This window comes from Oryzias latipes, chromosome 7 (genome assembly GCF_053564925.1).
Source record: "Oryzias latipes strain Hd-rR chromosome 7, Olatipes_Hd-rR_3.1".
Lineage (NCBI taxonomy): Eukaryota > Metazoa > Chordata > Actinopteri > Beloniformes > Adrianichthyidae > Oryzias > Oryzias latipes.
In genome coordinates this window covers 3782157-3807115 of record NC_136243.1, presented here as the reverse complement: position 1 = coordinate 3807115, position 24959 = coordinate 3782157, and the positions used below count along the sequence as shown (strand labels likewise).

The window sequence follows — 24959 nt, the reverse complement described above, 5'->3', positions numbered from 1 at the left end:
CTCTGTTCCTGTACTTGGTCGTGTACTTTGTCTTTGCTCCTGTACTTGGTCGTGTACTTTGTCTCTGTTCCTGTACTTGGTTGTGTACTTTGTCTCTGCACCTGTACTTGGTCGTGTGCTTTGTCTCTGTTCCTGTACTTGGTCGCGTACTTTGTCTCTGCTCCTGTACTTGGTCGTGTACTTTGTCTCTGCTCCTGTACTTGGTCGTGTACCTTGTCTCTGTTCCTGTACTTGGTCGTGTACCTCGTCTCTGCTCCTTTACTTAGTCGTGTACCTTGTCTCTGCTCCTTTACTTAGTCATGTACTTCGTCTCTGCTCCTGTACATAGTCGTGAACTTTGTCTCTGCTCCTGTACTTGGTCGTGTACCTTGTCTCTGTTCTTGTACTTGGTCGTGTTCTTTGTCTCTGCTCCTGTACTTGGTCGTGTACCTTGTCTCTGTTCCTGTACTTGGTCGTGTACTTTGTCACTGTTCTTGTACTTGGTCGTGTTCTTTGTCTCTGCTCCTGTACTTGGTCGTGTACCTTGTCTCTGTTCTTGTACTTGGTTGTGTACTTTGTCTCTGTTCCTGTACTTGGTCGTGTACTTTGTCTCTGTTCTTGTACTTGGTCGTGTTCTTTGTCTCTGCTCCTGTGCTTGGTCGTGTACTTTGTCTCTGCTCCTGTACTTGGTCGTGTTCTTTGTCTCTGTTCTTGTACTTGGTCGTGTACTTTGTCTCTGCTCCTGTACTTGGTCGTGTACTTTGTCTCTGCTCCTGTACTTGGTCGTGTTCTTTGTATCTGTTCCTGTACTTGGTCGTGTACTTTGTCTCTGCTCCTGTACTTAGTCGTGTACTTTGTCTCTGCTTCTGTACTTGGTCGTGTACCTTGTCTCTGTTCTTGTACTTGGTCGTGTTCTTTGTCTCTGCTCCTGTGCTTGGTCGTGTACTTTGTCTCTGCTCCTGTACTTGGTCGTGTTCTTTGTCTCTGTTCTTGTACTTGGTCGTGTACTTTGTCTCTGCTCCTGTACTTGGTCGTGTTCTTTGTCTCTGTTCTTGTACTTGGTCGTGTACTTTGTCTCTGCTCCTGTACTTGGTCGTGTACTTTGTCTCTGTTCTTGTACTTGGTCGTGTACTTTGTCTCTGCTCCTGTACTTGGTCGTGTACTTTGTCTCTGTTCCTGTACTTGGTCGTGTACCTTGTCTCTGCTCCTGTACTTGGTCGTGTACCTTGTCTCTGTTCCTGTACTTGGTCGTGTACCTCGTCTCTGCTCCTTTACTTAGTCGTGTACTTCGTTTCTGCTCCTGCTCCTACACTTGGTTGTGGGTCCTGTCTCCCCTGATGTTTCTTCGTTGGAATCCGTTTTTTAGGAGTTTTTCCTGACTGAGAAAGAGGGTCTAAGGGCAGGGATGACCAGTTTAGTTTAGTCTGTTTAGTTTAGCCATTAATTATTAAATTCTATGACTTTATGTTCATTACGATTTCATGTTCTTATACAATTACTGCTTGAAATAAACCATTTTCAAATCCAAATCCAACCTTTTGTGATGTTTTAATACATCGAGACACACCTTTAGTGATAAGTGTGATAACGTTTGAGGAAATGTCTGATAGAAGAATTAGAAATGAATTTGATCCTAAAATCCACCAAAAGGAGAAAGCACAGACTCCGCCTGTGGACGTTCGCCGCCCAGACTGTAGGGGGCGCTCGTCTGGCTCGGTGGTCGCGTGTGTTCAGTGTCAGTCAGCAGAAGAAGAGCGAAAGCGCACTGCACGGAGTGGCTGCAAACATACGGGCAGTAAATTAAAATGTTGCGTCAAGATTTAAAGAGTTTTTTCGTGTTTTAAAGTTTTACAGAAACAACAGAAAGACTGTAGATAAATGGGTTCATGCTGACGTATTTGGTCTGGACTGGTTTAAGCTCACTTCACTACAAGCTAGCATCCAAACACAAGAACTAACAGGTAACCAATGATATTTACATTTATTTTAGTTATATATATATATGTGAGAATGTAGAATTGGCAGTTAAATCCTTCAATTTGAAAAAAGTTTACAAAATCAGAAGGATATTTTCTCTTTGATCTGGTTTGGCCGCAAATATATTTTGACGGTGAAAGTTGGCAAACATAATGAACCGAGTTCAGTCAGTTTAGTCAGTAATACAAACCAAATAATCGAAGAACAGAAGATATTTGAGACATTTGAGGCGGCTGGGATTTCCCTGATCTGACTGTCAGATCCAGAAACTCTTATAGATGCAAGGTCAAGATCTTAAAGAATCTTTTAACGAAAACAACAATCTAACAGTTGAAGGTTTTTGTAAGAAGTTAGAATTTGAGTTGTGAGCCTCCATAAAGGTCCCGGCTGCTCCTCCTGTCTGACTGAACCCCAGTCACCATCATCATCACCATCATCATCATCATCATCTTCCTCTCTGCTCCTGACTCTTCATCAGTCTCTAACATGGCTGCTCTTATTCGGCCTGTAATTCTGAGAAGGTTGTCATGGTGATGAGTGTCAGACGCACACATCCCTGCCTGGCTCAGAGGCATCAGCGTCCAGAACAGTGTTTGTTCACAAAAGACGGAGAATCACGAGGAAATGGCTTTGGTTTTAGAGGTGATGATCACTTCACATTTCTCTGTGTGTGTGTGTGTGTGTTGTTTTTGAGGCTTTCTAGCAGGGACAGAGCGGCGCCGTCCTGCATGGCTGCATCAGACGTCGGCATGAGTGAGGTGGTGATCGTCACCCTTCCAGAGGCCGTGGAGCTCCCGTCGGTGGTGGAGGAGGACAAAGCCGTGCTGGTGACTGCAGAGCTGGCACCTCAGGCTGGGTAACACACACTCCACATGTGATGGCAGCGTCAGAACCCCCTCACACATGTGAACCCCAGAACCGCCTCTCTGAGCCTTTGACCTCTAACTGATGATCTACAGGAAGACGTGGATGTCAGTCATTGAAGAGCAATGTTTGGTTTCTTCAGTGGTTAGCTGAGGATTCAAACCTTCTCACTCCTATTAGACGGTCACTGTGAGGACAGAATGAGCCGAATAATGGACGTAGTGCTTTTAAATGACGCTGACATTCACGTGAAAGCAACCATTGGGTAAAGTAGAATATTGAGAACATACAAATGCATTATTCCTGAAGTCTGGCTCACTGATATTCATGGACGGCAAGCCTAACTAAGAATGTTTGACCTCCTTAGACCTGGGGCCTCATTTATAAAACTTTGCGTAGGATTTGCGTCAGAAGTGGCGTACGGATGAAACATAGGACGTGCGTACGCACAGAAATATTCGGAGTTATAAAACCGTGCGCACGCACATCCTACGCATCTTTCCCTTAATAAATCACAACCAATTCTAAATGCAGCGCAGCTTTTGCGGCCTCATGACACGCCCATAGTTGCCCATAAATAGTCCGTGAAACGCCCACAAATGAATATTCATTGATTGTGAAATCATGGCAAACACAGAGAGAAAATCAAAAAAACGTAACTTCACTCAATGTGAAGTAGAAGTTATCGTTGGCGAGGTGGAAAAGAGGAGAATAATGTTGTTTGGAGGGCACAGTGTGGGCATTACTAATGCCAAAAAGGCACTTGAGTGGCAGACGGTGGCAGACGCCGTAAATGCTGTAGCCTCACAACCTCGGACCGTGGCCGAAATAAAAAAGAAAAGATCGGACATCAAAGTCGAGGCAAAAAAACGTCTAGCGCTGAACCCCCCCCCCCCCCCCACACACACACACCCGTGTCTGCCACGGGTGTGTGGGGGGGGGGGGGACACCGGAGCTGACCCCTCTTGATGAGAGACTGGCGGCTATTATTGGGGAATCCCTATTAAGTGGAGTGGTGACTGAGGCGCAGGGGAACACCGACGCGCCAGATGCACCGGGTGACACACCCCCAAAAGCTCCAACAGATGTGTTCACTCCGAATTCTTCCATTTGCCACATCTTCTAAGAGCGCAAGATCAGCCATTGTGCGTCATTACGCATTGTGATGCGGCATTTTATTTCCCTCCATTTAATTACATCTGACAAGCTACAGATGTCCGTAATAATCGACGTGGAAAAGGGAAATTGATCAGCAAATGTAATTTCTTGTTGCTTTCTGAATGGTTGAGACATACGTCATACATTGTTTTATCAAAAATAAAACAAACTAAAGGCATATGCATGAATACCACAATTCCATAGCTTATGAAGAAATGTTTTACTATGAAAACAACTTTCCCCAGTGGACAATTAATGCATCTCTCTCTATCTATACATCTGTCTGTCTGCACCTATATCGTCTCCTCCAGACGGACACATTAACGAGAATATCAGTTTTGTACATTATTTCGTTCTGTTAACTATATTATTTATGAGGATGAATTGCACTACATGCCAATATTGCAGAACATATTTCACTTTTCTTTTTGCAAATATGTGTTCATTTGAATTTCTGTTGTAATTTTCGTTTGATTTTTTTGTTTGTTTCACTGCTGATCGATCAAACGGGTGTTGGTGTAGCTGTTAATTGTAAGACTTTCTTTGTGAAGTCTTCATGTTATTTATGAGAGGAAGTATTGTCATTTTCACTTTCACGTGTTTCTTCCATCTGCCGACGGTGTCGCCGTTTCTCATTTCACCCGTTTTTGTGCGTGCGCCTGGGTCAGAGCTTGCGTGAAGGACCGCACATTTTCCCGTCAAGTTTGCTTTTTATAAATATCAACTATTGCGTAGAGAGTGGCGTACGCCTTCTTTTGTGCGTACGCAACGTTTATAAATGAGGCCCCAGGTGTCCACATGTGTGGACACCTCAGTCTTCTTTACGCAGATCCTGTGATACACGTGTTGGGTGTTAGCTTTAATATTAGCGAGGGTCTTAAGAGGTTAAAGTGGAGAACGGAGCGCTGCCAGAGGGTTTGCGTTTGTCTGCACCTCTGTAGATAGAAATTCAACTTCAAGCATGTAGTTTCTCAGAGCACTTTGAGGCAAACTTGTTTCTCTGTTGTTGGTGTAACCCTTGTGCTATCCTAGGCACTTCAACGTTGGGAGTTGGGTCATCTAGACCCACTAGACAGTGCTCTAAACCTTTTTTCTTCAATGATTTGTGATCTTCACTGGTGTCCATGGATTACATGAACTCCTCTTCACCTTGTGTGTCAATGTAAGGGCGGGATCGTCTGGACCCCATAAGATAGCACAAGGGGTAAACCTTTGGTTTGGATCACCAGAATGTTTTAAAAGAGTTTACAAATATTCCTCAATTTAAAAAAATGATGTAAATTAATCTTCAAACGATTCAAATATATTCTCTTGAAGAAGATTAGAGAAGTTAAAAGGAGCCATTGTGAGAAGTTTCTTGTATGATGTTGGGTTGATGACATTTGCAGCAGGTCGGTCACAGGTTTTATTTTCATTAGTGTTAACTGAAGTACACAACCTAGCTGAGGTTGTGTACTTTCATGAAACTATGAAAAATTCGAACCAAAACGTAAAAGAAACAAACATTTCTTTCTTGAAAGTGTTCGTAAAAGCATTCTTTGAAATGTTCATCTGTTGTATCTGCATGAAGTGCCATTGAGCAAACGGACAACGTACTGTAGAAACGACCTGAAGCTGTTAGCATGCGGATTCCACACGCGACGCTTCCAAGAGCTGAGCTGCTGTTTCCAGCACAACAGTTGGTCCTCTGTGTGTTTGGTCTGAAAATGATGAGTTCATACACTGAGTATCATCAAATAAAAATGCTTTTTATTAAGAAAAGTTTCAAGATTGTCTTCCTGAGGAAAACCTGTGTTTTGTCAGGGAGGACGTGCTCACCGTGGCGCCCGTGGAGGCCGAGGCCAGCGACGCAGCTTCTCTGTCAAAGGAAGAGACGGTCATCGGTAAGCTGCTTCCTCTGAACGTGTCTGCCGTCTGTTCCAGGATGTTTCCTATCCTCTGGCCTGCTGTGAACTGACTGCCCTCTTTTCCTGACTGCAGTGAAGTTATCGGAGGAGGTGGACGTGGAGGCTGACGTCTTCTACCCCATCACCTGTGGGGACGCCAAAGCCACGCTGGTGTGGAAGAAGTTTGTGTGTCCTGGGATCAATGTGAAGTGTGTGCAGGTACTCTCTCTGTGAAAGGCTTTTCTACGGTGGCCGAGAACCGCCATTGCAGCAAAAAAAAAGGAACTTCAAAACAAAACACGGATGCAAAAGTTTCCTTTTGTTTGTAGTTACTTTTTTGGTTTTTCAATTCAATTTTTTCAATTCAGTTTTATTTGTATAGCCCAAAATCACAACAACAGTCGTCTCGATGGGCTTCGAAGTAAAACATGAAATCAAAAGGATCATGAATACAAAGAGTTCAATAGAAAAATACTAAAATGAACTAACAAACTGACTAAGCTATACTGGCATCCCTGCCCTTAGACCCCCCTTCGCGGTAAGGAAAAACTCCTAAAAAAACGGATTCCGGAAAAAAGGAGAAACCTCAGGGGTGCCCACATGAAGGAGGGATCCTCCCCCAGGACGGACAGGCGATTTACCAGAAATCTTAGAGAAGAATTAACTTATCTAAATCTACAACTACATATATAAAGTCCAGCAGACAAGCTTCATCCAGCCGTGGTTGTGGGGACAGTCAAAGGCGCGAGTCGAGCCGGAGACGGGAACCACAGCCAGGTGTAGAACAGTAGTAGAGCTGAGCCAGAAACGAGGTCAACGGTCAGGAACTGGAGCACGGATGAGCCAACTGGAATCTGGAAGCACTCCCACTCACCTGGAAGGGAGAGGGAAAGAGGGACAATACATGAATCGCACTGTACCAGACAAAGGCATGGAGAACTAAAGGATGAATAATGATCAAGAATAGAGGAGAGAGGAAGGGTAGAAGTAGATGAGAAAAGAGGACAGAACCCCAGAGCACCATAGTTACCCCAGCTTCAACTTCTAGCAGCCTTTTAAAACAAATAGTTATTGTTATTAAGTTTAATTTAAACACATTAACATTATGTTAAATAATCTCTGAATACTAGCTAGTCTGATAAAAAGCCTGTCCAAAGAGGAATGTTTTCCGTCTAACTTTGTTTGCAGTTACTTTTTTGTTTCAGTTGTTTTTTTTGGCCCAAAACTGTGGATTGATATTTCTGCCACCACGTTGCACACAAAACTTTCTTAATGAAAATATTAAATATTTGATTTTCAAATTTTTTTCTTTTGCTTTCAAATTTTTCTTTTGCTTTCAAAAATATTTTTGCTCGCAAACCATGTTTTTGCGTGCGTTGTGTCACATCTCGTTTTTTTCCTATCTTTGGTTTTGCTGACCACTCTGAGTGCGACTTACGCTGCATTTCCACTGCAGGTCTTGATGCCCAAATCCGATTTTCTGACTATATCCGATTTTTTTGACGACCCGCTTACATCATCTTTCAAAAGTGACCCGTATGCGATTTTTGCATTTACACTACACAATGCTGAAACTATCAAACGTAGACGTTCTGAGGACTACGTAGCAGCATTTCCGCCTTCTGCGGACCTCCTTCAGACTTTTGTGTGACTGCGGTTGTCATGGAGGCAACGCAGCGACGGAAGGAGGCGTTGCCTTGGGCGCTCCAGAGGGGAGAGTAAAAAGGAGGGCTGCTCGGCCGGCTTATGTGCTTTCTCTGAATTTTGAATGAGGAAGTGTTTGCAGACGTTGTGCTAACAGTTTGATCCAAGTGTTGAACCTTTCCTGCGTGATGACTTTTCTTTTTCCGACCGTGGTCAGAAACGCACAGGAGATTTTCTCCAGGGCCGAAGGCGGATTCACTTTCGGGGTTCACTTTCCCGTTCTGAACCCTCCGCCTCCAGAGTGGGTTAAGAAAAGACTCCACACACACACACGTACGCGCGGTCCCCATCATACACGCCCCCACTCCGCAACAACACAAACAAAGATATAACCGGCTTCTAGCCTGTTCCATAGCAACGGTGTCCAGCTTGATTAGTTACCGTTTGCGTCCCGACCGGGACCGGGACGGAAATAACAGCGGTTTACGACTACAGTCTGAAGCCTGAGGCTGAAAGGTAACACGCTGACAGCAAAATCACCACAAAGGCACCTATAATAAGTCATGTGATCTCAGTTGGTGGTGTCCTGAGTTGACGTCACTGACGTACGACTCGCATTTACTGGGGAATATCCGATTTGTCTGCTTACATGGCACACGCAAATGCACGTATCCGATTCGTATCCGATCTATTTCCACATATGAATGAGGCCTGAATCCGATCTGAGAAAATCAGAACACAGCCACAGCCAAAAAGGTTTTGACATGCGTTGTGTGTCATCTCACTTTTTCCTATCTTTGATTCCTTCTGACAGTTTCAGTTTAGCGTTACAAAGCTGCCATCAAACAGCTGCTGATTGGTCCAGATTCTAACCAATCAGGTGTCTGTGTCTGGTATTGACGGTGGTTGGAGGCAGACATGGACTTTGTGTCGATTCTGTTCTATCGGGGTTCTGCCGTCTTCAACCAGTCTGGCTCGTTTCTCTCAGAGTTAAACCCAGAAGGAGCAGCAAAGCAGCTAAAATGAAACAGGTTTTGTATTTATTCTTGTCTGTGTAGAGACCAACGTGTTTAAAATGTCTGCAGCAGAAAAAAAAAGCCGGGCTCCGACTCTGTCCAGCAGGAAGTAACACTTTTTAAGATTTGTATCTGAAATATTGTTTTATTTTAATTAATAAATGTTGAAATTTTTATTTTATTTTTTTTATTTACCCAGGCTGTGTCCCACCAAGGTGGGGTAGCCTAGACAAGGCACACAATTTTAGCTCCCTCTGTCTCTTCCCCAAACCCTCCTCCTTCAGTGTGTGAGTGCGTGTGTGTATGTGCGTGTGACTGGTCTGAGGCCTGGTCTAAGCCACACCACACTGCACCAGGGTCAGCTGCACACTCCAGTGTGGGCACCTCCACAGCAGGGCCTCAGCCAAGGCTGGTTTCCCCTTGCCGCTTCATCCCAAGACCAGACCTCTACCACACCCATCCATTCATTCATACACAATCTCCCTCCACCCATCCCTGTCCTGAGCAGCCTCTCTCCCCTGCACCACAGTCATCCCTCTTGCATTTAGCGCTCTTTTTACACCCTCTGTCCATCCCATTCGCGGTCTTCCTCTCATTCTCACTCCACTCACATCAGATTCATATACCTTTTTCACCAAACGCTCCCTTTCCATTCTTTCAACATGGCCAAACCATCCCAGTGCCTTTTGCTCTGCTCTATAAGCCAACTCTCGCATCACACCAGTTCTCTCTCGGATGACTTCATTTCTCTGACGATCCATACGCGTCACACCACAGATACTCCTCAAACATCTAAAATAAATGTTGAAATATTAAGAGAAAATAGCTTTTTTTTAATGAGTAATTTTTTTTAAAACTTTGGACAAACGCTCACGAGTTCTAAAACATAAGACCAATTAGCAGCTGTTTGATGGCAGCTTTGTCAGACTATACGGAAACTAATGTTAAGGAAAAAGGGAGATGACACACAACGCATGCGAAAACGTTTTTGGCTGTGGCAGTTATGTCACGCTAAGTCGCGCCCAGAGGAGGATCAAAGATAGGAAAAAAGGAAAAAACCGGGATGTGACACAACACATGGGAAAACGTGTTTTGCAAACGCCAAAAAAAGTTTTTCAAAGCAAAGAAAAATTGAAATAAAAAAAAATTTGAAAAGCAAATATTTAATATTTCGTTTGCTACTTGAGTTTTGTGGGCAACGTAGTGGCAGAAATATAACTCCATAGAAAACCACCATTGCACAAAGAAAGTAACTGCAAAACAAAAAAGCGATGCAAAAGCTTTCTTTTGTTTGCAGTTACTTTTATTTGCAGTTACTTTTTTTGTTTGCAGTTACTTTTTTGTTTGCAGTTACTTTTTTATTTGCAGTTACTTTTTTGTTTGCAGTTACTTTTTTTGCCCCCAGTTACTTTTTTATTTGCAGTTACTTTTTTGTTAGCAGTTACTTTTCTGTTTGCAGTTACTTTGTTTGTAGTTACTTTTTTGTTTGCAGTTACTTTTTTTGTTTGCAGTTACTGTTTTATTTGCAGTGATTTTTTTTCTTTCCAGTTACTTTTTTATTTGCAGTTACTTTTTTATTTGCGGTTACTTTTTTATTTGCAGTTACTTTTTTGTTAGCAGTTACTTTTTTGTCTGCAGTTACTTTGTTTGCAGTTACTTTTTTTTCTTTGCAGTTACTTTTTTGTTTGCAGTTACTGTTTTATTTGCAGTGATTTTTTTTTCTTTCCAGTTACTTTTTTATTTGCAGTTACTGTTTTGTTTGCAGTTACTTTTTTATTTGCAGTTACTTTTTTGTTTGCAGTTACTTTTTTATTTGCAGTTACTTTTTTATTTGCAGTTACTTTTTTTCTCTGTTACTTTTTTGCTCTGTTACCTTTTTATTTGCAGTTACTTTTTTTTCTCTGTTACTTTTTTATTTGCAGTTACTTTTTTGTTTGCAGTTACTTTTTTATTTGCAGTTACTTTTTTGTTTGCAGTTACCTTTTTATTTGCAGTTACTTTTTTATTTGCAGTTACTTTTTTATTTGCAGTTACTTTTTTCTCTCTCAGTTACTTTTTTGCTCTCAGTTACTTTTTTATTTGCAGTTACCTTTTTATTTGCAGTTAATTTTTTTGTTTGCAGTTACTGTTTTATTTGCAGTGATTTTTTTTTCTTTCCAGTTACTTTTTTATTTGCAGTTACTTTTTTATTTGCAGTTACTTTTTTGTTTGCAGTTACTTTTTTTCACTGTTACTTTTTTTCTCTGTTACTTTTTTGCTCTGTTACTTTTTTATTTGCAGTCATTTTTTTTGCCCTCAGTTACTTTTTTATTTGTAGTTACTTTTTTGTTAGCAGTTACTTTTTTGTCTGCAGTTACTTTGTTTGCAGTTACTTTTTTTCTTTGCACTTACTTTTTTTGTTTGCAGTTACTGTTTTATTTGCAGTGATTTTTTTTTCTTTCCAGTTACTTTTTTATTTGCAGTTACTTTTTTATTTGCAGTTACTTTTTTGTTTGCAGTTACTTTTTTTCTCTGTTACTTTTTTTCTCTGTTACTTTTTTGCTCTGTTACTTTTTTATTTGCAGTTACTTTTTGTTTGCAGTTACTTTTTTATTTGCAGTTACTTTTTTATTTGCAGTTACTTTTTTTTCTCTGTTACTTTTTTATTTGCAGTTACTTTTTTGTTTGCAGTTACTTTTTTGTTTGCAGTTACCTTTTTATTTGCAGTTACTTTTTTGTTTGCAGTTACCTTTTTGTTTGCAGTTACTTTTTTATTTGCAGTTACTTATTTGTTTGCAGTTACTTTTTTGTTTGCAGTTACTTTTTTTAAGGGAGCCAGTTTAGCTCGTGCTGGTTTGCGGCGCCTTCCGTCCGTGAAACCAGGGTTCGACTCCGGGCTGCTCCCTGTTCCCTTCTCTACCTCTGTACCGGTTCCAAGCCCGGTTTGAGAAGGTTGCGTCAGGAAGGGCATCCGGCGTAAAACATTGCCAAGTTTACCTTGCGACTTGTTCGCTGTGGCGACCCCTGATGGGAGAAGCCAAAAGTGGAAGACTTATTTGTTTGCAGTTACTTTTTTGTTTGCAGTTACTTTTTTGTTTGCAGTTACTTTTTTGTTTGCAGTTACCTTTTTATTTGCAGTTACTTTTTTGTTTGCAGTTACTTTTTTTCTCTCAGTTACTTTTTTGCTCTGTTACTTTTTTATTTGCACTTACTTTTTTGTTTGCAGTTACTTTTTGTTTGCCGTTACTTTTTTTGTTTGCAGTTACTTTTTTATTTGCAGTTACTTTTTCATTTGCAGTTATTTTTTTTCTCTCCGTTACTTTTTTGCTCTCAGTTACTTTTTTATTTTCAGTTACTTTTTTGTATGCAGTTACTTTTTTTTATTTGCTGCAATGGCGGTTCTCGGCCACCGTGCTTTTCCGCATGTCAGATAAATCGATACAGTGAATGTCAGAACACCGGGTTCATGAAACCTGAGGAAAACTGCGGGCCTGTGGTGGAAACACTCCACCTGTCTGATGAACGACAACAAGCTCCAGTGTGTTGCTGTGTGTGATGCTGATGTGCACATCTTTGTCGTCTCTGCAGTTCAACGAGCAGCTCATCAGTCCCAAAGAGTTTGTGTGTTTGGCGGGAAAGTCCACGCTGAAGGACTGGAAGAGAGCCATTCGGCTGAACGGCACCATGCTCAGGTCAGAACTCCTTCACGGACTGCAGCTTCACAGAAAAACGCTTACAAGTTCTGATGGAGCTAAATCCTCTGTTCAGGTCTTCAAGGTCTGCTTTAGTCATTTCTAAAGGCTGCAGATGCAGAGATGCTGCTGCAGTAACATCCAGTTCTCCTGCTTTTATACTAGCTACAGTTTTCTAGGTCACCAAAAACACTTCTTATACCGTGGTCCGGGTGAATCCTGGATGAATCCTGGATTCTGATTGCCTGCTGGGTTTGCATTAAAAATGATAATCCACAGTGATAACCACACGCCTAAGAAAGTAGTTCTGGCCACATATCTTAAATGTTCTGTATCACTGCGCCGGCTTCTTTAAAACAAACTTCATCTTCTTCATCTGGACAAAAACAAGCGGTAAGGGGAGAACTTTCTCTCTGATCTGATGCTTTATTTAACCTTGAAGACCATCGGCATAGATATCGCTTTCCTTTGTCGCTGCAGCTGAGGACCACGCCGGCTGAGCTGCAGCACGTAACAAATAATCCGCTTTTTGTGAAAATGCAATCTAAACCGAAATAATGACAACAATAAAGGACTAAAAACTGGTTGAATATGTCTTTCTTTTGTACGTGACCATGTTATAAGCGGGTTAATGAACCCCCACGACGTGTGTTAATTTTGATAATGCACACTTTGAAGGCCATTAAGCCTTACATCCAAAATGTGTAAGAGCTGGAAACAGACGGTTTTCAGTCGCTGCTCTGGTTTGGAGGCTTCAGGTGAGGTGTTGGTACACAGAAGAGTCTCCAACAGCTCAGTGAAGGGGATTTAAGAGATGCTGCAGCTGCTTGTTCTTCGGTCCTGTTCTGAACGTTGGAGTACATTTAGCCTCATAAATGCAGGAACAAAATCCATGTGTGCATCAGGTACGGTGGCCCTGAGGGTCAAATCACATCAGGAAAAAAAAACATTAAAGATCATCATAATTAAAAATGTAAAACAAATAATGAAAGAAGCATCAGATTTTAGAATTTAAAGCAAAATTCCAGAAACCCAAACTGAATTTTTAAAAGAATGAAACAAAATAGAAAGGAAAAGTTTGGAAAAGCAAAAGTCATTTCCAGAGATCAAAGTAAAATGTTGAAAAAAGAAAATAGAAGAAGAAACTGGAACAGGTAGGTCCGATGGGACGATGACCTTTGTTCACCTTTTCTACTGGACGTTATTTGGCTTTGTGACATTTTCAGACAGTTTCTTTAAGCTGCTGACCACGCCCACCACCAGAGTTTAGCCATTGATCAATCAAGCCAGAGTTCAGGTAGAACCTCCTCCTGCTTTCCTTCTTCTTCAAACTTAGACGTTATCATCCAGTCAGAGACATCCCATCGTACCCTCCAGTTCCAGCTTCTTCTTTTGTTTCATTTTTAACTTTTCCATTTCTGGAAACGGCCTTTTTGTCTGAAATCTTTTTTTCTGTGGTGTTTTTTGGAATTTTGTTTCTGCTTTCTAAAATGTAATGCTATTTTTTCCTGTTTGTTTTGCTTTTTCATTGTTGTGATCTGTCTTTTGATTTGCTTTGTGTGATTTGATGAGGGATTCGTACTTCAGGCCACCATTAAAAAGACTCCCAACAAATATTAAAAAAAAAAAAATCTTTATTCCAAACATTGAAATGAGGAAGGAACATAGAACAACCAAACAACCGCAACCGTTTGACATGATGAAACCTGGAAACCTAACATTTCCTTTCAAAATAAGAGTCCGGCGTAGGCACAAGTGTTAGCAGGGTTTTCCTTCTCTCACTGAGTTCCTTACCAACCATACAGATTGTAAAAGTGGACTTTCCGCTGCTGCAGCTCTTTAATCACTTGAGACGGAAAACGTCCCTCTGAGCGGCTCCTAACATTCCCATCTGGTTCTGGTTTCATAGGAAGATCATGGACTCTGGTGAGCTGGACTTCTATCAGCACTCTAGGGTCTGCTCCAACACCTGCCGCAGCACCAAGATAGATCTGGTGGGAACTAAGGTATCCCTCTGCAGCGATCAGTCGGACGTGCTTTCTGCAGCCTCGTCCTCCGCTGACCGTGAGTCTGTGACCTCCTCCTATCCCAGCATCCTTCACACACCAGCTGGACTCCGGGGTTCTACCCGGATGTCTGTTGTTCAGTGCTGTGCATCAAGTGTGTAGTCGGTTAAGCACCAGACTAAAGGAAAGCTGCAGACCCACAAACACCCATGCAGACCCATGCAGACCCATTCAGACATATGAAGTCACATGTAGACCCATGAAGACACATGTAGACCCATGAAGACACATGTAGACCCATGAAGACACATGTAGACCCATGCAGACCCATGCAGACACATGTAGACCCATGCAGACCCATGCAGACACATGTAAACCCATTCAGACAGATGAAGACACATGTAGACCCGTGAAGACACATGTAGACCCATGAAGACCCATGGAGACCCATGTAGACCCATGGACACATGTAGACCCGTGAAGACACATGTAGACCCATGAAGACACATGTAGACCCGTGAAGACACGTGTAGACCCGTGAAGACACATGTAGACCCGTGAAGACACATGTAGACCCGTGAAGACCCATGTAGACCCATGGACACATGTAGACCCATGAAGACACATGTAGACCCATGCAGACACATGCAGACCCATTCAGACAGATGAAGACACATGTAGACCCATGGACACATGTAGACCCTTGAAGACACATGTAGACCCATGAAAACACATGTACACCCATTCAGACAGATGAAGACATATGTAGACCCATGAAGACACATGTAGACCCATGGACACATGTAGACCCATGGACACATGTAGACCCATGTAGACACATGTAGACCCATGTAGACCCACGTGGACCCGTGAAGACACATGTATACCCGTGAAGACACATGTAGACCCGTGAAGACACATGTAGACCCGTGAAGACACATGTAGACCCGTGAAGACACATGTAGACCCATGTAGACCCGTGAAGACACATGTAGACCCATGTAGACCCATGAAGACCCATGTAGACCCATGGACACATGTAGACCCATGAAGACACATGTAGACCCATGAAGACACATGTAGACCCATGCAGACCCATGCAGACACATGTAGACCCATGCAGACCCATGCAGACACATGTAAACCCATTCAGACAGATGAAGACACATGTAGACCCATGCAGACACATGTAGACCCATGCAAACACATGTAGACCCATTCAGACAGATGAAGACACATGTAGACCCATGAAGACACATATAGACCCATGGACACATGTAGACCCATGAAAACACATGTAGACCCATTCAGACAGATGAAGACATATGTAGACCCATGAAAACACATGTAGACCCATGGACACATGTAGACCCATGGACACATGTAGACACATGAAGACACATGTAGACACATGTAGACCCATGTAGACCCACGTGGACCCGTGAAGACACATGTATACCCGTGAAGACACATGTATACCCGTGAAGACACATGTAGACCCGTGAAGACACATGTAGACCCGTGAAGACACATGTAGACCCATGAAAACACATGTAGACAAATGTAGACCCATGGATACATGTAGACCCGTGAAGACACATGTAGACCCATGAAGACCCATGTAGACCCATGGACACATGTAGACCCGTGAAGACACATGTAGACCCATGAAGACACATGTAGACCCGTGAAGACACATGTAGACCCGTGAAGACACATGTAGACCCATGTAGACCCATGAAGACCCATGTAGACCCATGGACACATGTAGACCCATGAAGACACATGTAGACCCGTGAAGACACATGTAGACCCATGTAGACCCATGAAGACCCATGTAGACCCATAGACACATGTAGACCCATGAAGACACATGTAGACCCATGAAGACACATGTAGACCCATGCAGACCCATGCAGACACATGTAGACCCATGCAGACCCATGCAGACACATATAGACCCATGCAAACACATGTAGACCCATTCAGACAGATGAAGACACGTGTAGACCCATGAAGACACATATAGACCCATGGACACATGTAGACCCGTGAAGACACATGTAGACCCATGAAGACACATGTAGACCCGTGAAGACACATGTAGACCCATGAAAACACATGTAGACCCATTCAGACAGATGAAGACATATGTAGACCCATGAAGACACATATAGACCCATGGACACATGTAGACCCGTGAAGACACATGTAGACCCATGAAGACACATGTAGACCCATGGACACATGTAGACCCATGAAGACTCATGTCGACCCATGTAGACACATGTAGACCCATGGAAACATGTAGACCCATGTAGACCCACGTGGACCCGTGAAGACACATGTAGACCCGTAAAGACACATGTAGACCCGTGAAGACACATGTAGACCCATGAAAACACATGTAGACAAATGTAGACCCATGTAGACCCATGGATACATGTAGACACACACGGACCCACGTGGACCCTTGAAGACACATGTAGACCCATGCAGACCCATGAAGACAGATGTAGACCCATGCAGACCCATGAAGACAGATGTAGACCCATGTAGACCCACGCCATCTTTATTTCATAGATGATATTATTTCATTAGTTCAAATGTTGGTTGAAAATAGTCAAAGTCAGATCAAACTTGTGTCGTCTCCTCCTGCTTTCCCTCTGTCTGTCTCATGACATGTGAAGCCCCGCCCCTGCTCTCTCCTGGTAGGTATATTTGTGCGTGTGTGGGTGGGGGGGGTCACATGTGGCTGTTTTTTGATCAGCTGACTTAAGTGAGGCGTGTCTCTTGGATTTGGACCTGTAGTTGTTCAATTGATAAGAATATTTTCTCTCAAATGACAAGAAGTTAGATCTGCTTTTTACCCAAAAGACAGTTTACTGAAATGAAACCAACAATTTATTCCTGTTCTGTGTGTGTGTGTGTGTGTGTGTGTATATTTGTGTGCGTGTGTGTGCATATGTCTGTGTGTGGGCGTTTGTGTGCATTTGTGTGTGTGTGCATGCGGTGCTTGTGTGTGTGTGTGTGTTGCAGTGAACGGAGCCGCTGCATCTTTGTCAGAGGGGATGGAGGAACCCTCAGAGTGGGTCACAGCGATTGGAGGTGATCAGCTTCACACACACACACAGACAGACTCACACACATAGGCACACACACAGATTCACACACTCACACACACACACACACACACACCCTCACACACACAGGCATAACGCGCCGCATTATGGGAACAGGCAAACATCCTCAGTGTGTGTGTTGGTCCAGAGGACTCGGTGACGTTCTGGCGGGCTGTGAAGGAGGCGGGTCTGCTGGAGGAGGTGGTGGAGGACTTTCAAAAGGAGCTGCAGGAGGTGTTGAAAGGTCTGCAGGAGAGGGTGTATGATCCTCCTCTGCAGGTGAAAGGTCAGACTCTCTCTCTCACACAGTTGACAATATGGTGGTTTCACAACATCTGCAGCAGAACCTGTAGAGCCACACAGTACTTTTCCTGTTTGGTTTGACAGGAAAACTGCGGCACCGTTGCTGTTTCCTTATCCTCACTGTAGTATGCTGTCAGTCAGTAACACACATGTTGTAAATGCTAAATGGCGTATGCCTGTCTAGCCCATCAAAGCCTGATGGCGGCTCTGCTAGCCTTCCAGCTGTTCTATATTTGATGCATTTTCAGCTCAGATTGTTGTAATTAGTTAACAAACATTTTGATACAGTCTATATCCTTAGTTCTACTATACACTCCAAAATTCTTCTAAAATCAAACATTTCAAGAAAAAATATCTACTGGCCCTGTAATCACTTATTATTTACAGGATATATGGAACCAGAAACTACGACAGAGTTTTAGGGCCACCAAAAAAAAAAAAAAAAAAATTAAAATTATGAAATTTTATTTTATGACTTTTATCTTCGTAAATTTACGAGATAAAAGTCATAGATTAACAAGGAGAAAACACCAAAGTTGTCCGTTTATCGGAGCATCGCTTGAAGATGAAAGATGTGGAGCCTTTTGTGAAGCTTTATTTTCGGATTATTATAGGTTTAAAACAAAGAGATTCTGAACCTTTGGCGACTCAAAATCAGATTATTGTCAGTGGAGCCGGTTTTCCGGGGTTCAGTGTCAGTAAAGCGGACTTTCATATGTAAAATAAGGAGCTCAGAGACACGTTTGGGTGCAGAGGATCGCTGCAGCTTTTATTCTCCTTTTCATTCACAAACCCTGAAGTTCATCTGTCACCTTACGTCATGAACCTGTCATCAGATCCGAACACCAATGCGGAAGTAAACATCCCGTTATATCATCAAACAACAAAGATGAATGAAAATAGTCTATTATATTAGCATTAGAACATTGAAAATGCCAAAAATAGTGCTCCTCCTCCTCAGACGGAAGCGTCACACAAACGTAGAGATCTTGTCTTTGGTGGAGGAAGAAAGGATTGAAGTGAAAAGCTGCAGGGACACCGATGGCTTCATCGGGCTGCAGGGATCCTGCAAACCAACCATCAATAAATAAAACTTTAATAAATTGTAAATCAAACAAATGAGCTTCCAGATATTTGGAACGTTCAAGTTCATTCAGCTCACATGTTCAACTGAGTTTAGTCGGTCTGCTCTGTTGCTGCGCGGCGTTCACCTGCTGCTCTGCATGCTCACTTCCACTTAAAATCGTAAATTTACGAGTTTTTTTCTCATAAATTTTCGAGTTTTTATCTCCTAAATTTACAAGATAAAAACTCGTAATTTTACTTTTTTTTTTTTTTTTTGGTGGCCCTAAAACTCCTTCGTAAGAAACACTTAAGTTCATTTCTGGTTGAAAATACGGGCTGTGTAAAAAGTCACAATGTTAGGTCATGAGCTCCGTACTTTAAAACGAATAAAAATAAAATTCTAAAACACACAGAATGCCCTCAACCCCCCCCGACCCTTTGCACCCATCAAACACAAACGTAAAGGGACACGTGAAGAAAACTCAGAGGTTGTGTCTGAATACATTCACTGTTTTTTAGTGCTGTCTGAAACTACAACTCCAAAATCCACAGTCCTAGAAATTTCCCAGAAGTCTCTGCGTAAAAGCAGTGTGCATCCATGCTCACTAGATCAGTGAACATAGACCACAATGCATTGCGTTTGAAATTTTTTTGGAAATTCTCTGATGTGAGCGGTTCCACATCAGGTCACGTCTTCCTCCTCTGGAGGTTCCTGATCTGAAGCGTGTTTCTCTTCCTGCCGTTCAGCACACGCTTCTTCTTCCCAGATGCGGTTCTACTCAACAACATAGTGCAGAACTTCGGCATGTTGGACCTGGTGAAGAAGGTTCTGGCGAGTCACAAAAACCAGATGGACCACTACAGGGAGCAGTACACGCGCAGCCTCGTCGGTCAGTCCTGAACCGTGAGGGGGCGTGGCCGCGTGCTCAGGTTGGGTTGTGATGGTGGAGGGGGGGCCGCTGACGGTTTGTGTGTCTCACCTGTGCAGCTCTGGAGCAGCAGTGTGACGAACACAGGAAGCGGGCCAAAGAGCTGAAGAGTAAATCGCAGCACCTGAACAACGTCCTGATGACCCTCACGCCCGTCACCCCCCCACCCGCTCTCAAGCGCCCCCGGCTGACCCGTGCCGTTTCTGGCCCCGCCACCATTGGTGCCGCTCCCACCCAGATCACGCTCCCTCTCAGCCAGCTGAGCGGACTGCCGCTGGGAAAGGTTCTGACCATGGCAGGAGGCCAGCCAGGCGCCAGCCTCGCCGGCTACACCCTCCTGACCTCCCCGCTGGCCGGGTCCGAGCTGGTGGCCGACGCCTCCAACGTCGCCCTCCTGTCGCCGGGTCAGGAGGGCGCAGCCGGCGCCGGCTGCTCCGCTTCCTCTGCAGCTTTCGTGAAGATGCTGGGACCCCAGTTCCAGCTGGTCACACTGCCTTTCGCCGCCTCACAGGGCGCCGCCGTGCAGCATCAGGTCACCGGCGTCATGGTGGACGCCATGGAAACAGCTGCTGAGGAATCACAGGAGGAAAGCCTGCCTGATGGAGAGAACGAAGGTCAGCCAGATGAGGTGGGGGAGGAGCACCAGTGAGGGGGAGGACAGCTGCCCCCCACTACCCAGCTCCTGCTGAACTGTCACTCAAGCTGCAGAGATGTTTGTGTGTGGGGGGGGTGTCTGATGTGTGTTTGTGTACAAATTTACTCCATGACCCTCCGTGTTATTAAACCTTCAGTTCTCAGAGCAGCCGGTAGATGTTGGACTCCTGAAAGGTCCGGCAGGGTTCTGGGCAGCAGAACCGGACTCACGGTATCTGTGCTTCCAGCTGCAGGACGCTTTCCTCTGCTCCTTCACCGCCAGAACTGAGCAGAACTGCACCGAGTCCTCAGCAGTCCCAGAATGCTCCTTGGTGTGGAGAGAGAGCTCCTCTTTTTATCGTGACCCGATCAGATTCACTGCAGCCGGGAACAGAGACCGGTGTGACCAGAACAGCCTTCTGGACCACCAGACCTTCCAACTGGTTTTTCCTGATACCTTTGTAAGATTCCCTCAGATGGAGAGAACTTCTTCTTCTAGTCCTTTTTTAAGAGTAGAAACAAAGAAAGGAGCTTCCTCACACTCTCCTGCTGTGTCACCAGAGGATCTGCAGACATCAAACTGTTTGATCGTTCTCTGACGTTTGCAGTAGAGTCAGTTGTCCCGTCAGTGTGAGCAGGAGGACGCAGCTCCAGTCCCAGAGGGGACAATGTCAGGAAGGTTCTGGGTCATCTCCTCAGGTTCTGCTTTTTGTTACTCACCCATCAGTTCACGTGTGAAGAGAAGTGAACCAGAAGAGCGCCTACAAATAATTCTGGAAGCCTGCTGTTTCACGTCCCACTCCCATCCTCCTTTGATCTATTTTCAGAGTCTTCCCAGTGGTTTCATTCAAATTATGCTCTTTTAGCCCAAATCAGAAAAGGTCTTCTCCATGTTCTGAACATGGAACCACCTCTGAACCCAGATCCAAGAGTCACAGCAGAACTTCAGTCATGAGACGTGTTGCTACAGGGAGGGGCTCCCGGGTCTGACCTGCAGGTCTTCAGGGTTCTCACCAGTTCACTTCTGGTCCAGGAACTGCCTGTCAGGCAGACAGACACATCACCTCAAAGTCCTGACATGAACCAGCAGTCTGTCTGCCTTCCTGTCTGTTTGCCTTCTTCTTTGTCTGTCTGCCTTCCTCTCTGCCTGCCTCTCTGCCTCTCTGTCTGTCTGTCTTCCTTTCTGTCTGTCTGTGTTTCTGCCTTCCTCTCTGCCTTCCTGCCTGTCTGTCCTCTGAGGTCAGCTCCACACATAGATTCTGTTATAGATCTGGGATGTCTGTGAGCAGAGATGCAGAGTGAATGTCTGCGTTGAGGCTGATGTTCTGAGTCTGACTGCCTTCATCATTTGTTGAAGTCTTCCTCAGGTCAGTGGTTTCACTCTCATGATTCAGATCAGGATTTCAGTCTCTAAGTCCACGGCTGACTTTGGATTTTCACAATGCAGACTGAGGACAAACAGGAAATGAAACTTTTTGTGGAAATGATGACGGCACACTTGAGTCAGTGAGTCTGGATCTGCCATCTGACATTTCAACTTTTAATGTGTAGAAATAAAGGATGAAGAATTGATACACAACAGTGAGGTCCACTTCTTCATAATCTGAGGTTAGAACAGCAAACCCTTCCTGGAAGCGCAGCAGACCTTTGGGCTTCCACAAGAGGGCGCATCAGGCTTTCCCTTTGCTCCAACCAAAGTCCACATGTTGAGCTGAAGCTGCCCCCTCTTTTGTTTGGTCTAGTCCAGGGGTGGGCAATTCCAGGCCTCGAGGGCCGGTGTGTCTGCATGATTTCCAGATAGTCTTGCCCTACTCATGGCTGATTACCTGGTTCAGGTGTGTCCAGCCAATTAGAACATGCCAGAGCAGGGTATGCTGGAAAACATGCAGGAATGCGGCCCTCAGTGCCCACCTCTGGTCTAGTCAGTGAAGTCGTGTCCGCTTGAATGGGATTAAACGGACATCAGCACGGATTTCAACTGACTGTTTCGGATTATTCTGGGCCAGTCCTGTTCTCAAACTCCCTTCAATTCCTGCCGCGTTTCCGTTTTTACGCCTCTGACTCAGAAAGAAATGCAACTCAAAAAAGCAACTCAAAAATAATTTATTTTGTCAACCAAAAACTCCATATGTACAATTGACAAAGCATGAAACAGCCCGCTTGGATGAGACGCGTCGGGGTTCTAAAGTGCTGCTTCCAGTCCGTACTAAAAAAGGTCAAAGCAACATTTCTACCGGACAACCGCGAACGGGTCGATTCTGGTTAACGGGACGTAAGGATGAGGTGCAGATGGTTTACGCTGGAGCGGGTCAGGCGCGCACAAACTCCTCCAACAAACGGACATTTCCAGTCAGCCGGCGCAAGTTCTGCGAGTGTTCAGTTCGTCTGCAGACTAGGCTCATCGTAGGAGTAAACGGGCTCCTCCAACGAGCGCACGGAGATCTTGAAGTGGCGGCGCAGAAAGCCCCCGTACCTCTTGTCCCACTTCAGGTTGTTCAGCTTGGGCCGGACCCTCCGCATGAAGCCGCCGTAGCGCTTCTGGAGCTCCTCGGGCTCCTGGCTCTCCTGCTCCGCGGAACTACTCCGCTTTGATTTGGGACCGAACTTGCGTAAAAAGCCGCCGTAACGTTTCACAGAGCTGTGCAGGAGTCGCTCCTCCTCCGCGGAGTCGTCCGCGTACTGGGGCGCGTCCGCGTCTCTGGCGTCCAGCCGCTTTAGCCAGTCCTCGTACTTTCTGGGCAGCGTGGCCGCTTTCTGGATGTAGTTGTCGCGCCATGGAGACGACTTGAGGATCTTGTTCTTGTCGATCCGCTTGATGAAGCCGCCGTAGCGCTTGACCAGGTCCGCCTGCTGGCTCTCCTCCGCCTCCGCAGCCACGTCCTGGGTGAAGTCCGCCAGCCGCGGCGTGGGCTCGCAGCTGTCCGTGTCGCACTCCTCACTGCAGGACTGTTCGAGACAGACACACACACACGCATGAGAACTGACGCTTCTGTGCTGTCTGTGTGTTCTTTGTCTACTTTGCGCTCCCTGCCTTTACACCAGAAATGCCCCTAAAGTGAAAGATTAAGTCTGCTTCCTTCTGCGCAGAAACCCCCAAATTCTAAGATTTATTTTCTTTTTTTTATTAAGCTGATTGTAACCCCTAAACTCAACGGTGTCACACGTGCACATCCATTTATATTTCCATGCGCAACAAGTACAAATGATTTCTTCTTTGCGCAATCACACATCAGAGCTCTGCACCTGTACCACAGGTGGTTGGAGTCTGCTCCTCAGTTCTTACCAGGCTGCCGAAGGCGGCGTCGGAGCGAAGCATCTGCTCCGCGCATCTCTGACACAGAGACGAGCAGTCCGCGTGGATGGAGGGCGGCAGACTCAGCATCAGCACCAGGACATACCACTCCATCTTCACCCGATCCATCCCTGACGCACACAGTCAAGTTTAACAGCGGGCCCCGTGATCCTGCGGGGGGAAGGCCGGACAGTTAGAGGCTTAGCGGACAGCGGGGGCTGCAGCGTCTAAACCTTTTTATAAACTCGATTCGATCTGTTCTATCCGACAAGAAGCAGGCGCTTTAACAAAACAGCCTCCACTGCGCGCAGAGTGCTGCGCTGCGTAAGGGCAAGCAGGCTTCCTCTCAAACTGAAAGAAAAAGAACCAAAAATTGAGCTTGAATCAGACTGAAAAGTTCAAACAGAAAGTTCAGAGTTGGTACCTCAGGAGTTGGGCAGAAACTTCCAGATGGATTTAGTCTCAGAGGTGCATCTATCGTTCACCAACTTCCTCTTCTCAGACCACCTCTCGCTCTTCCTGCGGCTCCTCGTACCTGCTTTTATTTGCAGAGCCCGGACGTGTCATTGGTGTAGCTTCCATCAGTGGACCAATGGGAAGGTTTAGAGGCCTGCTGCATTAACTACCCCACCGCCTCCCCGCTTTAGGAGGTTTTAACAACGCCCACACATCCCCAGCATCATCAGTCCATCTCTGGGGCATCTGGACTGTAAATCACACAGACCCCAGCCTCTTTATTTCACAGCGAGACGAAAGGGAAAAGAGTTGACTTAAAGACAAATCAAAGGAGAAACACAGTGATCGTGACAGGAAACGGACAGAAGCAAAGATGGAGAGCTGATCTCCAGGGAGACTGCAGAAGTCATGACTGCCTGTTGGAGAATATTCCAAATTTCTCCGTGATGTGAACCCTTCCTGAACATACAGTGTGATCAGTTTCTCTTGTGAGTGGGGAAGGATTTCTTACCTGAATGGTCTGAAACCTGATTGATCAAATGAATCTTTTGATGTCACACATTTTTACACCAAATCTTCTAAAACTTGGAATGTGCTCGGAAACATCTTCAGCTTCACGCAGAGATTGTGTGAATGTGAACGGCGGCTGCAGCCTGACACATGCACAGTCTCAGGGGACTGAAGTTCCGACCAAAGTGACGTCTTTCTGTCCTCCTTTGCTCAGTGGCAGCCTGGGTTTCTGTGCAGGTTTGTCAGGAAAACACGCTTGGATAAAAACATTAATCATGAGTCATGCTCACTCTGTGCACGACTGTTTTGTGACCCTCTTGAGTGCAAAGATATGACAAAAATGGCAACATACAGAAATGGTATATGACCTGACTCGTAATATTCACCGTACCACTTGGGTCTGTTCTGACTCCAGTCCTTGTTCTTCCTTGTATGGTCTTCAGCCTTT

The 24959-nt window shown here is 44.8% G+C and overlaps 2 protein-coding genes across 4 annotated transcripts; one reads left to right on the top strand and one right to left on the bottom strand.

Moving 5' to 3' along the window:
• The first annotated feature begins 1652 nt into the window (after positions 1–1652).
• On the top strand, positions 1653–21832 carry gmeb2 (glucocorticoid modulatory element binding protein 2). Of its 3 annotated transcripts, none has more exons than XM_023957051.2 (10): positions 1653–1940; positions 2651–2812; positions 5782–5861; positions 5959–6083; positions 12092–12195; positions 14105–14259; positions 17241–17309; positions 17472–17609; positions 19459–19581; positions 19680–21832. In XM_023957051.2, the coding sequence occupies exons 2-10, from the start codon at positions 2685–2687 to the stop codon at positions 20267–20269; spliced, it is 1512 nt and encodes a 503-aa protein (XP_023812819.1). In that variant the 5' UTR covers positions 1653–1940; positions 2651–2684; the 3' UTR covers positions 20270–21832. The 3 variants fall into 3 exon arrangements, with proteins under 3 accessions (XP_023812819.1, XP_078806182.1, XP_078806181.1); XM_078950056.1 differs by having other exon boundaries at positions 1713–1940; positions 5959–6035; XM_078950055.1 differs by having other exon boundaries at positions 1725–1940; positions 2660–2812.
• Positions 21833–22340: 508 nt separating this feature from the next.
• On the bottom strand, positions 22341–24110 carry pdyn (prodynorphin). The gene is made up of 3 exons (XM_004086339.5): positions 23970–24110; positions 23537–23716; positions 22341–23199 (listed from the first exon to the last, which is right to left on the bottom strand). The coding sequence occupies exons 2-3, from the start codon at positions 23672–23674 to the stop codon at positions 22630–22632; spliced, it is 708 nt and encodes a 235-aa protein (XP_004086387.1). The 5' UTR covers positions 23675–23716; positions 23970–24110; the 3' UTR covers positions 22341–22629.
• Positions 24111–24959: the final 849 nt, after the last annotated feature.